The sequence below is a fragment of the Hippopotamus amphibius genome, chromosome 2 (assembly GCF_030028045.1).
Source record: "Hippopotamus amphibius kiboko isolate mHipAmp2 chromosome 2, mHipAmp2.hap2, whole genome shotgun sequence".
Taxonomy (NCBI): Eukaryota; Metazoa; Chordata; class Mammalia; order Artiodactyla; family Hippopotamidae; genus Hippopotamus; species Hippopotamus amphibius.
Genome location: NC_080187.1, coordinates 183724391 through 183741496, shown reverse-complemented (window position 1 = coordinate 183741496; position 17106 = coordinate 183724391). Strand labels below are relative to the sequence as shown.

Below are 17106 nucleotides of genomic sequence, written 5' to 3'. Positions count from 1 at the left end.
ACAGATTTTGGTGCCTAATCTCTGGCTTATGAGGTTAAGTAAAACTCTTCCCCTGGTACTCAAGGCCTGCCACCTCCAAGAACCCCCAACCTTTCAGGCATCTTCTCTCACTGTTCCCCTACATGCACAGTTTCAACCAAACAGACAACAAGGTGGCCTTCAAAAATCATGTCTGCTTACCCCGGCGCCATTGCTTATGCTGTTTTTCTCTCGGGAGACCCCTTTCCTGATGTCACCATGCCCTCCCCTCAATCTCGGCCTACTGGCCTCCCACCTATCCTTTAAGGCCCATCTGAAATGCTGTTTTCTTTATACAGCCTTTCTTGATCCTCATAACCATATGTAAAATTTCTCCTACATTTTACTCTTATATGACTATTTCTCTCACCTCACATTAGTTTAGCTCTGCATGTTAAACAACTACTTACAGTGTTGTGAAGACATTAATACTTTCTAATTTATGTTGTCTAGAACTCATTCTCCGGATGTCTTATGGTTTTTGAGCCTTATTTCCTTAAGCTAACTAAAAGCCCCTCGAGTGTAAAGCACCTAGCCCAGTGCCTGGCATGGTGGACCAAAATACCAAATTGTTTCATAAAGTATTATATGCCTTTGACCTGAATATCACCCACGAACTAATAATTTTATGTCTCTCAAGTGGGATGCACTCACTAAAATGTATTCACAGTTTCAAAGCCTATAAGATCATTTGCAGCTGCCCCTTCAGACTTGTATATTTTCCTGAGGATTACACAGCAGAGTTCAGGGAACTCACAGTCATGAGAATGTTAGAAGACAGGATAATCAAGGCACGTGGGTCCATTTTCAGGCACAGGTGAATAAAAAAAATACTCACAGCAAAGGCTAGATGATCTGTCGCCAAGCCAAAATCACCTATTTTTACATGGTCATCAGAATCCAAAAAAATATTGACAGGCTTCAAATCTCGGTGAATCATTCCCTGATGGAAGAGAGCAAGGAAACCAACAATTGTTTCCCAAGTATAGCTTATATCATACCTGTTTCCTCATTTGAAAGGCTGACCTGGTGCTGAAAATCGGATGAGGTCTTCTGCAGACCACGCTAGTCCAGTCCATCTGGCCTCCGCAATGGCTCCTGGCCGTCCTGCCTATGCCCTTGCTACCCTCTCCCAGTCTACCTGCTGGTGGTCCTGATCAGGTCCAATCCAAATGGTTCCTCTTGCTACCCAAGACCCCTGCCTATCAGGCTCACAATGATCTTTCTCTCTACTGCATCACAAAACCCTTGCTCTGGTGGGAGACACACCATTTTCATTACTTCCTCTATTCCTTTCTTCATGCTATTTGCCCTTCCCAGGCTTTTCTCCACTCACTGGAATTGTATCAACAGTTACAAGAGCCAACTCACGCATGAAGACTTCCACAGCAATTCTAATAATTCAGCTTTGCACTCCCAGCATACCAGGTAAGTGCTCAGTGGTTATCTGTTAGGTGAACATTACTCCCTCCCCTTCCTGACAGCATCCTCATCATGCTTCCTGTTTCCAGCACTGGAATACAGGAAATAATTAAATGTAATAAAAATACTTTACCGTGTGAGCTCTCTCACTGTTACATGAAGGTAAATTTTGGCTCCCTCAAAGAAATCAGAAGTCCCTCTCAGGTATGGGGTTTGTCATACACTTGTGCTTTTCTCTATTTCTAGGTGTGGTTAGATACTCAGCAAGTGGTTGGCAGGTACTGAGCAGACTAGATGGCAAGGAAGACAGTGCACGGAGCACGGTTCTAGGACCCCAGGATGCTAGCACAGTAACAGAGTTCTAATGACCTTCATCAGCGCTCATTTTTATGTCCAACCTTGCAAATTCCGCTTCCACCAAATCAGTTATAAACTAGACATCTATAAATTATAGCCTTGGCTTTTTAGTATAAATATGATAGAGTATAAACACTTTAAGGTTAAAGAAAATTGAGGCAAAGGAAAAAACATTTACACTGACTAACACATTAGACAATCCCATTTTTAAAATGTAAGCAGCGTTTCATCCTGAAGCTAGCTCCATTTGCATTTACATCATGATGACAGTTTCTAGCTTTAAAGTGACATTTTATATACATGGCAAGCTATGCTACTCAGTCTCACCTCCACCCTCGCTAGATGACTTTATGGTTTTCCCATGTTCCTAGGAAGGACAGCACTGAGTCAGGATCACATAACTTGGCATCTATTAATCACACTCTCACTTTATTTAAACCACTCAAGAAATCATCCTCATATTCCAGACATATTCAATCATTTCCACCTAAGCCGGAGGCTGGCAAACTTTTTCTGTAAAGGGCCAGATAATAAATCTTTTAGGCTTTACGGGCTACACAGCCTCTGTCACAACTACTCAACTCCACAGTGGTAGCACAAGAACAGCCATAGGCAACACATAAACTGGTATGGCCCTGTTCCAATACGACGTTATTTATGGACACACATTTGAATTTCACAGAATTTTCAGGTGTCATGAAATATTACCCTTCTTTCAAATTTTCACAACCATTTAAAAATGTAAAGGCCACTGTTAGCTTACAGGCTGAACAGAAGCAGGTAGGGTGTTGGATTTGACCCATGGCCCATAGTTTGCTGACCCCTCTCCTATCCTTCAATGTTTCCTTTGATGCTTTATACTATTTTCTTTCTTTTGATATGTTCTATTTCCTATAAAAATAGATTATTTCAACATACCCATAATTTTCCCTCTGTTTTAGTTTTTCTCAAATCTTGCAATGTTTGATTTTGTCATAAATTTTAGGTAAACATAAGTTTTCATATATAAAATGTTACAAAGTTTACTTTCTCATGGATATAAGCCAATCCATCCAGAATCTCTCGGAAAAGCCTCCAGAGCCTGACGGTGTCTTGATACAGTCCACGGTCAATGGTGTCGCGCAAAGTGCTCTTTTCACAGTACTCCATCTACGGACAAGAACAAACCAGGCAGGATTTGATGATACAGAGTTTCAATTAAGGAGGACGATGGCAATTAATGTAATCCTTCATTTTAAAACATGTACCATGGATTTTAAATACTTATGGGAAAGGCTTTTTTTTTTTTTTAATTATTATTAAAAACAGAAACCAACAGGGACTTCTCTGGCAGTAGACTCTGTGCTCCCAACGCATGGGTCCTCGGTTGGATCCCTGGTCAGGGAACTAGATTCCATGTGCATTACACAACTAAAGATCCTGCATGCCATAATGAAGATCTCACATGTAGCAATGAACATCCTGCATGCTGCAACTAAGACCTGGCACAGCCAAATAAATAAATTAATAAATACTAAAAGAAAAAAAGAAACCAACAGTATTAAAAAAACTGGGGGGAAATATGCATAATCTTAGCATGCCAATAAAACCATTTTTATTTTCCATATTATTGCTCATAAAAAAATAAGTGGTGCTGGGAAAACTGGACAGCTACATGTAAAAGAATGAAATTAAAACACTACCCAACACCATACACAAAAATAAATTCAAAATGAATTAAAGACCTAAATGTAAGACTGGACACTATAAAACTCTTAGAGGAAAACAGAGGAAAAACACTCTTTGACATAAACCACAGCAAGATCTTTTTTGACCCGCCTCCTAGAGGAATGAAAATAAAAACAAAAATAAACAAATGGAACCTAACTAAAAGCTTGTGCACAGCAAAGGAAGCCATAAACAAGATGAAAAGACAATCCTCAGGATGGGAGAAAATATTTGCAAATAAAGCAACAGACACAGGATTAATCTCTAAAATATACAAACAGCTCATGGAGCTCAATATCAAAAAAACAACCCAATCAAAAAATGGGCAGAAGACCTAAAAAGACATCTCTCCAAGAAGGACATACAGATGGCCAAGGGGCACATGAGAGGATGCTCAACATCACTAATTATTAGAGAAATGCAAATCAAAACTACAATGAGGTATCACCTCACACTAGCCAATGGCCATCATCAAAAAATCTACAAGCAATAATTGCTGGAGAGGGTGTGGAGAAAAGGGAACCCTCTTGCACCGTTGGTGGGAATGTAAATTGATATAGTCACTGTGGAGGACAGTATGGAAGTTCCTTAAAAAACTGAAAATAGAACTACCATATGACCCAGCAATCCCACTACTGGGCATATACCCAGAGAAACGCATAATTCAAAAGGACACATGTACCCCAAAGTGCATTCCACCACTATTTATGATAGCCAGGACATGCAAACAACCTAAATGTCCAATGACAGATGAATGGATAAAGAAGATGTGGAACACATATACAACGGATTACTCAGCCATAAAAAGGAAAGAAATTGGGTCATTTGTAGAGATGTGGATGGGCCTAGAGTCTGTCATAGAGAGTGAAGTAAGCCAGAAAGAGAAAAACAAATACCATATATTAATGCATATATGTGGAATCTAGAAAATTGGTACAGATGAACCTATTTGCAGGGCAGGAACAGAGATGCAGACATAGAGAACGGACACGTGGACACAGGTGGGGAAGGAGAGGGTGGGACAGATTGGGATATTAGGAGTGACATACACTATCATGTGTAAAACAGATAGCTAGTGGGAACATGCTATAAAGCACAGGAAGCTCAGCTCCGTGTTCTGTGACAACCTAGATGGGTGGGGGGGGTGTGGTGGGAGGGAGGTCCAAGAGGGAGGGGATATATGTATACACATAGCTGACTCACTTCATTGTACTGCAGAAACTAACACAACATTGTAAAGCAACTATACTCCAATAAAAAAAATTTTTTTAATAAGACTTTAAAATCCGTGTCATATATAATATGAAAACACTTAGAATTAAGGAAAATTGTATTTACTGTTTTACAAGATTGTTTCTAAACCTAAATTTCCAAGAAGGGCTAATTAATAATCCAATGATGTCATTAGCCTTTCTCATTTGTACGTTAAACTAATGACGATGACCTTCAAGTCTAGAGCAAAACATTATAAATATAAAAACATTCAAGAAAGGGCTCTGAGTGTAAAGCAATTATATTCCAATAAAGAGCTTAAAAAAAAGAAAGAAAGGGCTCTATCTCATCCTTCTTAAGTATATTAATCTATCAGAGAACAATGCAATACCATTTAAATCTTAGATCAACATGTAGCATTTGATGTATGAAACTAGCTTAATGTCTGAAACCAGTGCCACAGTTGAGATTTCTCATGAAGAAGGATTTTGTTTGTTTGTTTTTAAAGAGAGGAACATATTGCAAATAAAAGAAATGTCCTCTCATGCTCAGAATAACATCTACAAATTCCACCCCAGGAGAACACCCACTTAGCTAGCCTCTTTTGAAATGTTACACGTGTCTGAGCGTTCCTTCTTGGGCACAGTACTGTACCTCACATTTAAAGATCTGCCTCCTTGCAGATGTGACTGAAAACACTAATAATGATCCAGATCTTGTTTGCCTGGGACAGAGCCAAGTTTTCCTCTCTGGTTCGTGGCTGTCCCTCTGCCAGTAGAGCTCACCACTGTCCAGAACGTGCCCCTTGGGAGTGTGAGCAGGACAAAGCCTATAGGCTTCCTTTTAGCAATGCTTCATTAGAACTGGTTCTCTTGTCCCTCAGGGGTTCCAGGACAAGCCACTTTCCTAAAGCCAGGTTGGTGTTTCTTCTGTACACTCAAGGATGTTATGTGCTTTGTATCTTACATGTCCAGATTTAACTTGTTAGACAAAGTAGAGTTTCTATACATGCACAGTCTAGCCCTTATGGACCTCAGGTATGGTTTGTTAAATTTATAGGTGGGGAACCTGGGACATAGAACACTGAAGAACCTTGCTGAGCTCACACAGCTGCGACCGGTGGATCCAGGATGTGAACTTACACAGCCTAAGTTTAAGTCCAGAGCCAGGAACCACTGCCCTATGCTGTCTCCTGCTATAGTACAGGAGAGCACAGGTTCAAGGCTGGGGGAAAGGGCCTCCATGCTCCAATCCTCTCTGGCCAATTAATCTTTGGCAGTGCTGGTGAGCCCTCGTCTGCCTGCTCTCTTGTTCTCGCCTCCCAAAATCTACCCACCAGCAACTATTGGGAGTTGCCATGTCACCACGCTGCATGCCAGGGCCTCACCTGGATGTAGAGGTAGTGCACAGCCTCAGTGGTTGCCGGTGGCTCACTCTCATGGCAACCGTTCTTTCCACTGCAGTCTTCATCCTAACCCAAGAAGAACACATGAGAGCTCAAAATGAGGCTGAAATGAAACAAGCTTATCACCATCACCAAGTCGTTTATGCCCCTACCACATACATGCCCATTTTGCTGCCTTAGAAGGGAGGTCAGTGAGCGGAACAATGACCACTGTCGTTTAGATGCCTGAAGCATTTAAAAGGCAATTTTGCCAATACCAGAATCTAATGCATAGTTTACAGGTCTGCTACTGTACAGAACAATGATGGGGACAATAGGAAAGAAGTGGGTATTAAGGTGCACAATCTACAGAAAGGCTCTAAGTTAATTCCTTCTTACTACCTGATTTCTTTCTATGGATAAGGAGGGTAGAATATATACAAGCTAATATTTTAAGCCTTCAGTTTTATTGGAGTGCCTACCTTTGATGGTAGGCTTACTTTGGAAAGAGAAGATGAGAAATCCATCTCTAGCTAAAACAATTTAAATGTGATCATATTACCAAATGGCACACTGCCCTCTGGTCTAAAGCAATGAAGTACCGCCACCCAGCTGTCACTTAGGGTGATCATCCTCTATGCTACTTTTCCACATGGTTAGTCTGCTTATCTCCTACAGCCATTTTTCTAACTCGTATCCCTTTAAAAAAATTCTTTCTTCTAATAGACATATTTAAATACTCTCTCCTACCCTCAAGTATGGAAAAGCATTAGGTAGCATTTCACTGTTTCTGATTTGCACTTTTTTGTGTGGAAACATTTCTCAATATTTTCTCCTTACTGAAGGGAAAAAAACAACTGGTCTGGAAACTATCAAGTTCTACTCTTTTGTTTTTGGCTGCACCACACAGCTTGTGGGATCTTAGTTCCCTGACCAGGGATCAAAGCAGTAAAATCATGGAGTCCTAACCATTGGACCGACAGGGAATTCCCCAAATTCTACTCTTGAATCACTTATTTATTCTGGGGATTATCTGCAGAAGATTGTTAATCTCTTAGGGGCTTCTACCCATCAATTAGAATGCCCATGGGATATCTCCCTTAATTGAGCAAACCCAGAATTGTAAATTTGGTGCCCCCATAATAATTAAATACATAACTAATGCTAAAACCAAAGCAGTTAGTTTAGACTACTTATGCTATTATTCCTTAAACTTCCTCAGGGGTTTAAGGGGATTTTAATAGAAAAGGGAAGTACTTATAAAAAATGCTGGCTAACACATTCAGACCTCATTCAAATCAATTTAACTGCTTATCTAAGAGAGTCTACATGTAGACTTTTCCTTATCTACCGTGAACGCACCCTGCTTGTAATTATATTTTTATTGCTGGTAATATAGTCATGTATCCAACCCCCAGCTGCAGACGGCTTCTCTAGCAACAACTGACAGCCCTGGAAATTACAAAGCTTCACCCTGAACTCCAAGCCATCAGCACTGAGGGGTTCTGCTGGCCTGGATGGAGAAAGATAGAGAATTGAGTGGAGTCAAAGGCTTAGAGCAGTGTTTTTCAAATCTTGCAGGCCATATTGTATTTTATATTACACCTAATACACATACTCATAAGAGACAAGTTCTACGAACAGAGTTTACCTTTACTAGTGTGATACATTTTGGTGTTCTATATTCCTCTCCACAGCATTAAAAATAAAGCTCAGTGTAACCCTCGAAACTGATTTCATAACCCATTACAGGTAATCATAACCCAGTGTTAAAACACTGTTCTAGAGAATGGTTTATGAGAGTAAGCCATCAAGATTAATTCATGTGAGAGACACCTATATAAGTCCACAATTAGGCTGTTTAGTTAATTAATTTGCATTCAACACTCATCCTCAACCACACAATGTTTCCCAAAATCCTCTAGGAAATGGTTTTCACTAAAAGCAAAACAAAACAAAAAACCCCAGCATGTCAATTTATTCCTCTCTTCTAAAAGCAGGCATGTTTTATTATGTGGATAAATTAAGACCTATAAGTAACCATATAAGTAGCATATTTTAAGTAATCATTTTTTAAAATCGACAGTTTTCTATATTTGCATATCAGATTAAGGCTTTACTATTTTACCTGAGGTATATAACATCAAACATTTGCTTATATACCCATCCCATGATGAATAAAATGGTATCATTTCTATATATTTACCTGATTCTGACTTTTACTGTTCTCATCTTCATTGTCAAAGATGATATCACTCTCAGAATCTGAAGCAGGTCTTAAAAAGAGAAATAAAGACTAAAGAAACCAAATTCCCTGTTATATATAATTCAATAGCTAAGAGTCTCGATAAACTGTATCCAGTTGGATACAGTAAAATACAACCATGAATGTAAATAAGGAGGATGGATTCTGAGATGCATTAAACTTTATTTTAGGATCATAATTATCGGTTTGGTAACGCTCTTTAGAACTGCAGTAGGCCCTATGTCAAGACTCCAAATGAGTTCCTTTATGTCCCACAGAGTTGGAAGCTCTTAAATAAAAAGAATGCTCTTTAAAAAATCCTATTAAATGTATTAAGAGGAGGGACTGGAAGAAGTTTCTATTTTTCCTTCCTCCAGGGCTTGGATTTTAGAGATCTTTTGAAGATAGCAGGGGGAAAAAACTTTTGGATTGAATTTGGTTACTCTCTAAAAATGAATTCCATATTCATGTATTTCATCATGGTCCACGAGACTGTATTTCTAACCGAGTCCCCTTCCCTTGGCCTGGCCTTGGCGGCGATGAGCCGGCAGTGCCTGGGAGCTCTTACAGGAAGGACTGCGAGAAGACGCCCTCGTGCTCCTCGTCTTCGTCCTCGTCGCTGCTGGAGTCCGGGCCGGCGGCGGGGAAGCGGGCGCTGGCCGAGCGCTCGCCCGACGTGCTCCACTCCACCGAGCTGCTGAGGATGGGCGGCGGTGCAGCCGCCTCCACGCTGCCCGGGCCGTCCGTGCCGTTGTCACCGGCCGGCGGCCAGGGCAAGGCTCTCCCGTCCTGGGCCTGGGGCCCTGAGTCCGCGGGCGGCGTCGCGGGGCCCGCCGGCCGCTCGTGCCTCTCGATCCAGGCGTTGTAGTAGCGCACGATGTTCTCGTGGTGCAGGCGCGACAGCAGCGTCACCTCGCCCTTGATCCTGCGGAAGTGCCTGCTGGCCGGGTTGATGGGGATGCGCTTCACCGCGTAGCAGCAGCCGTCCAGCTTGTTCTGCACCTGCCACGCGAAGAAGGCAGAGAGGTCTGGCAGGTCAGCCACTCCGAACCCCACACCAACCGGCATTCCTGCAGCATCAGCCCCTCCCCTCCCAAAGGGAACCCCGCGTTGAGGACCACACGACTGAAGCTCTTAAGCTGAAGAAAGTCGTGGCTGCCAAAAATTTAGAAAATAGCTCACCCCAAGCTAGATGTATTTAGCTTCCTAAAACACTCCAGGAAAAACATAATCTCCATTTTACTGTATTAGTTTTTTCTCTTTTTTTCACCATGCTATGGCTTGCAAGATCTTAGTTCCCTGAGGAGGGATGGAACCCATGCCCCTGCAGTAGAAGCGTGGGGTCCTAACCACTGGACAACCAGGTAATTCATAATCTCCATTTCAATCATTCATTTTATCAACAATTACATCCCTGCTTTTCCAATATCGCATCTGCAATCTAAATTTCCAAGTAAACCTTGTTGCTTTTCCAAACTTGTTTTTAAAAGATTATTTTCTAAACTCAGTGTAAAGTTTTAGAAGGTGATTTTAGTTTCTCTCCAGTATTTTTTTTACACTTAAAGTCACTAAACAGAAACTAAACTCCAACAGTTTTAAAAAGACCTGTGTGCAAATTCTAATTCTCAACTTATAAAGAATTTGGGCAAATGCCTTCACTTCCTTGAAACTCAATTTTTTTTTTTTTTGAGTTGAGACATATAATTTTAATAAAATCATAAATTCACAGAGGAATTTGTGTTTTAAAAGAACATTGCTCTGATTTTTTTTAATTAAAAAGGAGAATCTCCTGTAATGGAAATAAGTTCAGATTTAAGAAAAATTGCTTTTTCAAATCAGGGAACATCTGGATTATATATATTTTTAATAGAAGTTCAATAAAATGTAGAAATGAGACATAGCATGCTTTTTTTTTTTTAATTTTTTGAAACAATTTTTTAAACTATAAAATGGCATTTATGTCACTTGCCTTACTTCAAAGGTGACTGTGAGGATTAAATGAAGTGATATGAGTAAAGCACCTGCATCAAGGCCTCACAGAGAAAGGTGCTCAGTAACTAAAAGTAACTGGCGTGAACACAATTACTGCCCATTGATTTTATTACTAAGATTGAAGATTTACAATTGACGTTATGTAAGGAAACTAGAACAATACGATTAAAAATAAAAGGAAAACACAAGAAAAATACAAGAAAACATTTCAAAAGCAAATCTGCATATATTATGCAGAGGCATTCTTACCCTGGGCAGTTTCACTGCCTGGGCAATTGGGTTGACTGAAGTATTTTTTATAAAATTTTGTTTTCTGAACATTCCAGTCCCAACCATGTAGGTCAACTGAAGTGATGAAAACTAACAACTTGTCCACAGCAGAGGGAGAAACTACTTGGTTACAAAAGAGAGCATCATACTCTTGCTTGGCTCATAGGCTTTATTTAATTCCTGTACCAAAAACTACTTTTAGGAACGAGAAAGGAATACTATAAAAATGAGTTTCAGATTATCTTCTTTGAGGTGTGGAAACAGTAGTATGAAACATGTTTTTGAGTAAAACAGGTGTCCGTCTGAATGCTGGTTGAAATCTCTTAGTGATATATGTAACCTCAGGTAAATGATATAACTTCTCTAAGTTCCCTCATCTGGAAAATGGGATAATACCTATTTCATAAGAATGTTATGAGATTAAAAAACAAGGTTTGTGAGCCACCTGGCACAAGCCTCAATAGGGAATGTGCTCCCCAAACTGACAGCCCTGTGTTCGTTTACGGCCATGTTAATAGAGTGGAAGATGGTGGGGAGTTCTGGCATTGTCTCTCAACCCGATGTCTCAGTACATCAGTACATATCACACACACTATTGTAACCAAGCAGGATCCTATGGGACCTTCCTGGGACAAGTTGCCCACCATGTCCTCCACTTGCCTCTTGTTTGTAGAAAAGCTTTCGTCTCCCAGGCCTCCCCTGAGTCACAAAAGGCTGCTCAATAATGATTTAAAGAATGTGAACATGTAGTGACAAAAAAAAAAAGCAGTTGGGCCAGGAGAACTGGTAATGATTTAAAAAGTGAATCAGCCATATAGCAGTCACAGAATCTTCAGTTCTTTCCTGAAGGACATAGATAACATGTCTGATGCACATTCCTGAGTTGTTTTACAGGTACTAAAACTAAACCTCCGCCAGATGAGAGAAGCTAACTGCATGATCAGCGTGAGCACATAGCGCCCAGACTGGTCGCTGCCTGAGGACTGCTGATGTTAAGCCTGGCGACACTGCCCTGTTACCTCGCCATCAACCAGAGAATTGTGCATGAACTGATCCCTCACCCTGAGACTCTCTCCATCACCTGGCCTTTAAAAAAATGCTTCCCTAGAATCCACTGGGGAGTTTGGGTCTCTTGGGCATTATTTGCCCTTACGCCTCGCTTGGCGCCTGTAATAAATGCTGCACTTTCCTTTACTAAATCCTGGTGTCAGTACAATGGCTTTACTGCAAGTGGGTGAGCTGACCCAAGGTTGGTTTGGTAACACTATGAGTCACTGACTAGGGTGTGGGGCTTGTTACAATGGAACTCTCAGGAATTCATTTATTAAAATGCAAAGGTGTAGTAACAGTAATGGGTCCAATTGCTAACGAAATGCCAGATCTCTGAGCAGATGGCCCTACCTTAACCTGAAAAAGAGATGGGGTGTGAGGGCTACGGGGTTCTCATAGGGAGAAACCTCAGGAAAAACATGGGGGCTTAAATTACCAAGAAGTTTTTGTTCTATGAGCTTACTAATCATTTTTAAGTACTTATAAGGAAATGAAGTTTGATCATGTTTTGCATTCAAGAATCTAAAATATAAAGAAGTTAAAGGAGTTGATCAAAATTACAATGTGAGTTAACGGGGTAATATATACTTCAATCATCCACTCCTCTTAAAGATAACTAAGATTACCTGATCAGGATATCTGTCTGCCCAAAGTATTATAGATCTATTTAGTCATCTAACTGTAATGTCTATATTTTCAAGAAGAAAGTTGAAAATTTCCCATGATATTATAACTTCCTTTTGGGAAACTTGCTTAAGTTTGTCTATCTGTCCCTGATTACCACAGGAAAACTAATTCAGTTCTTTTTTCAGTGTACAAGGCCTTCCACAGTGATATAGGTAATACTTCCTAATAATACTCTCAGAATCCTAAAGAGACACCTGCCCTATTGATGGTGGGCTACCTTCTTATGGGTAAGATGACATATCTCATATGGATTTGATAACAGTAATCTGGGTCTCTTAAATTCAAACAAAATGCTTAAATTACACAAAAAGAGTTGAAATCTCTCTCTCAAGGGGCAGATGATAATAGCCCAAATAGCCTGGAATAAGGAAGGGAAGACCTAACAGCAGCAAACCGTAATAACGCATCACTAGTTTTCCAGCTCAGTAAGAGCTGGAAAATAAAAGCCATCAAGACCATCTGGGGCCACTTCCCAGTTTGAATTCCATCTCAGTTCTAACCCTGTAACCCTCTTAGCTACAGCAACTCTAACAGCAAATGGGAGAAAAAGAGAACAATTTTCTTTCTGAACCAAAGCACACAAAAACGTTCTTCATGTGGAGGTCGTGACTCCACTTGAAGGGCCGTTATAACCATGTGGTTTTCACGTTAATGCACTGCATCCAGCAAGGGAAGAGGAATGATGTGTTCCTAATGTGTCTGGTGTAACTTTAAATAAAGCCTTTAGCTCCACGAAGGGCAAGATGATCATTGTTTCAAATAGTTGTATTCACTTCCCTCCCTACTCTCAAAATAGAAGTCCTTAAGTCTGAAGAAATGGAACAGGGAAAGAGCTCTAAAAGGGATTGGGGACAACTCTGTATCACACCTTGATGACAGCTCCAAAAGCTCCTTTGCCAAGAAGCTGTAATTCTTCAAACTCAATGAAGTAGCGGGAAAACTGTCTCTGTGTCTCACTGAAGAATGCAGCACTGGGTAGCTGGTTGCTAGGAATAACAGTCTCCACATAATCTTGTCCTCCAGAATCTGAGATAAAACAAAAGGTAAGAGGAGACTGAGGCATTAAAAACAGCGGAAGAGCTGCAACATCCAACAATGTGCAAGCACAGGAGGAAGGGGCCCCAACCAAGGAGTTTTAAAAAGTACTTCTCTCCTGGCAGACCCTTTAATACTTTCCTCACCTTGTCCTCATTAAAGTAGGTAGAAATACAAAATTAGCCCAAGTTTACAGGTAGGGGTAACTGAGAGTAAAGAAATGACCGAACGACAAAGCCAGAAGGCAAACCCAGGTCTCTTGATCATCCCAATCGCTACCGAGGCTCTTGCATCTGCCACTTGAGTGACAGCAGGGAAATCTAGTCCCAAAGCAGTAAGGGCAACATGACAAGAAGGGTTACCCCATGCTAAGAGGCTACATGACCAGACACTCCATCAGAAGAGGTAGGAAAAACCAGGATGGCAGAACACTTCCACGTACACAGGACACACTGAATGAATGGATTTATGTAAAGCTCTGCATAAAATAGATAAATTATCCATGCAGTCCTTTCCAGTCTTGGGTATATGCATACTTTCAAAATAATTTATGTTAAATACACTATCAGAAAAGCACCGTAACAGACTCACCTTCGGGACTTTGTTCCAGTAAAGGTATTTTTGGCTGAGGATTTATAAAGCTGTGTTTTAACAACTGCTGAGGACTCCATCTTTCCTTGTCATCTAAGCAGACACACCTCAGTGAGAGGAAAAAAATAATCTCAGCAACGTACAAACTAAATGCTAAACTAATTAATCCAAGGCTTTTAACTATGGGTTTATTTTTAAGACACACATTAGAGAATACATGTTACTTATGGACCAAAATGTGCTCATAAGTGGATTTAATTTAATAAACATTCCTCCTGGATTTACATGCTGAGCACCAGGCTGCATATAAGTGGGAGAATAAAAAAAAAAGTACAGTCTCTAGAGGCAGGAAGACTGGCCCTCATAGAACGATATTTTTAAAAGCCTAGGATAAGATAGCACAAGTAGGTTATGAAGTTTCACTTCTGCTTAATGACTTGCCATGCTAAACTAAGCCTTTCTGGGGAACAGTCATAAATTTTTAAGTACTTTATAAGTTCTACTGCATTCAAGAGAAATCATAAAAGATTTCTTTAGAAATCTTAGATGTTTATATACTTTAAGGAGAGAACACAGCATCAAGAATCAAAGTTAGCCCCTTCCCAAAATTGTATGTATATCACATCTACTTCTATTTTATGGTACACAGAACTATCTTATTTAAATATAAGTGCAGCTAACTTTCACTTCTGTAATGGATACCACAATGAGTGATAGGAAATAATAATATGGATCAGGCCAAATGGCAGCTGGGATAGATGGGAACAGAAAAAGAAATGTAAAGGGTAAAGGAAAAGAAATGTAGGGAGTGATGAAGTGAGTAAAAGTGAATGCGAAAAAAAAAAGTGAATGCGAAAAGGAAAAAAGATGAGAAGCAAGACAGAGTGTAAGAAAGGGAAGATACCAATCCAGGTTCACTTCTGCAAGACCAGGGGAATATCTAGAAAAACCCAGACTGAGGGGATCTTATTTAACAGAGGAAATGAGAGAACCTAGGTGTGGCTTAGACTGAGAACAGAGGCAGGGCTAAACTAGAAATCACTGAATTGAAGGACCTGGACAAAGAGTTATGGCTGGAGGAAAACCTCTCAGTAAGGACTGTTTCAAAGTGGATAAAACTTGAACAAATTAGGGGTCTGGTTTTAACAGATACAAACTACTATATACAAAATAGATAAGCAACAAGGATATACTGTATACCACAGGGAATTATACCCATTATCCTGTAATCACCTATAATGGAGTATAATCTACAAAAATCCTGCATCACTGCTGTACACCTGAAACTAACACAATACTGTAAATCAGGTTTTCGTCAATTAAAAAAAAAAAAACCCCAAAACCTGGATCTGTAATTAAATGTGTACCTGTAATTTACAGGTGTTGAAAATCCTCTGACTAGGGCAAGGAAGTCCTCTGCAGTCTATAGCCTGGCTGAAGGGGACACTGCTAATGAAGAAGAATGGTTAAGAAGAACAAGGGGCAGAACTGCACTCCTTAAGCTGTTCTCTAAATGGGAGGCCATGTCTTTGACCCCTTAGGAATCAGCAGCAAAGGTGGGTGGAGAGGTATTCCACTTGGAATACCTGGGGCACTTCTCCTCCTAGAAATTCCTACTGACTTCCTATGGTATACCAGGCAGTCCCCAAAAAGTAGTCTGAAAATCTGTTACTAAGCCCAAGTGCATTTAGAAGAATATAGGAGTTACGGAAATGACAAACGTAAGTGAGAAAACAGAACGTGATGTGGCTGGGAAAGGACTGGGGGAACAAAGAGTTAACTCTAACCCTGTTCTTCACTTCGCAGCTTATACATATGACTTAGATGTGTAGCACATTCAAGCACAACCAAAAGTATAGAAGTAAAGTGCAATTAGAGAGAAATCTCCGTGATACTCACTTCTTTAGAAAGTCGTGGAAGTCAGCTGGTAAGTCCTTAGGGATGGTCACGGGGTACTCTTCACACTCCTGCCCTTGGCTGAGGGAGAGCAGCAGAAGGCCGAGGCGCCAGACATCCCCTTTCTTCCCCATCTTACAGGGCAGGGCGCTGTCACTAAAACGAACCCGGGCTTGCTCAAACACATCCTCCTTGCAGATGTCTGCTAGGCGCTTAGAAATGCTGTAGTCCGTAATCTTGATGGTGCCTTCTGCGTCCACCAAGACATTTGATGTGCTCAGAACCTTGTGCACCACGGAATTGCTGTGCAAATAATCGAGGCCTGACAAGAGCTGAGTTGCATACCTGCGAAGCTGATGCACGGGGATGGGGCCCGAGTGGCTCAGGTGGGCCGCAAAGGAGACCCCATTAGTGTGCTCCACTAAAATGTCCACCACGATGGAATCGTCCTGCTCTTTGAGATTCATTGCAAAGTAGCGTACTATGTTTGGATGGCTCAATTTTACCAGTGAGTTGAATTCTGTTTCTGCCCCTTGAATCTGGTATGGAAAAAACCAATAAGATGATAACTGGGTTGGTCACTATTAACTAGTGTTTCACTTCAAAAGTGAAACATTTGGAATTCCCTGGTGGCGCTGTGGTTAAGAATCCACCTGCCAATGCAGGGGACACGGGTTCAATCCCTGGTCCCGAAAGATCCCACATGCTGCGGCGCAACTAAGCGCGTGCACCACAAGTAATGAAGCCCACACACCTAGAGCCTGTGCTCCGCAACAAGAGAGAAGCCACCACAATGAGAAGCCCGCACACTGCAACAAAGAGTAGCCCCCGTTCAACGCAACTAAAGAAAGCCCTGGCACAGCAATGAAGACCCAACGCAGCCAAAAATAAATAAATAAATTAATTAATTAAAAAAAGTGAAATATTTAATAGAAAGTGTACTTTCAAAGAAGAGAAAGGAACATGCCCTGAACTGAGTTCTCCCCTAAACCACACAGTCAACCTTCTAGTTCATAAAGACGGACAAGTTTCAAAAGCAATGTGTTTTGTGATATGGCCACCAGAAAAAAGAAACATTAATTTAAAAATAAGCTTTCTTGATTATAAAGATTCACTGTCAAAATTTTAATAAGCACTAATACAAAAGAAACCCTCCTGATTTATCCTTATGGTCATCACCCAAAGACAACTGCTATGATTTCAGTGCACCTACTTCCAGTTTTTCTTTTTTGTCATAAAT

The 17106-nt window shown here is 40.7% G+C and overlaps 1 protein-coding gene across 3 annotated transcripts in view; it reads right to left on the bottom strand.

Moving 5' to 3' along the window:
- EIF2AK4 (eukaryotic translation initiation factor 2 alpha kinase 4) overlaps positions 1-17106 on the bottom strand; it is a 96780-nt gene that overhangs the window by 44101 nt on the left and 35573 nt on the right. For all 3 annotated transcript variants that reach the window (XM_057721640.1, XM_057721641.1, XM_057721642.1), the window contains 8 exons: positions 15870-16405; positions 13971-14077; positions 13213-13370; positions 8914-9347; positions 8307-8376; positions 6104-6187; positions 2824-2946; positions 857-961 (listed from right to left, as the gene is read on the bottom strand). In XM_057721640.1, the coding sequence (XP_057577623.1) occupies positions 857-961; positions 2824-2946; positions 6104-6187; positions 8307-8376; positions 8914-9347; positions 13213-13370; positions 13971-14077; positions 15870-16405 (1617 nt within the window). The remainder of the gene's footprint in view (positions 1-856; positions 962-2823; positions 2947-6103; positions 6188-8306; positions 8377-8913; positions 9348-13212; positions 13371-13970; positions 14078-15869; positions 16406-17106) is intronic.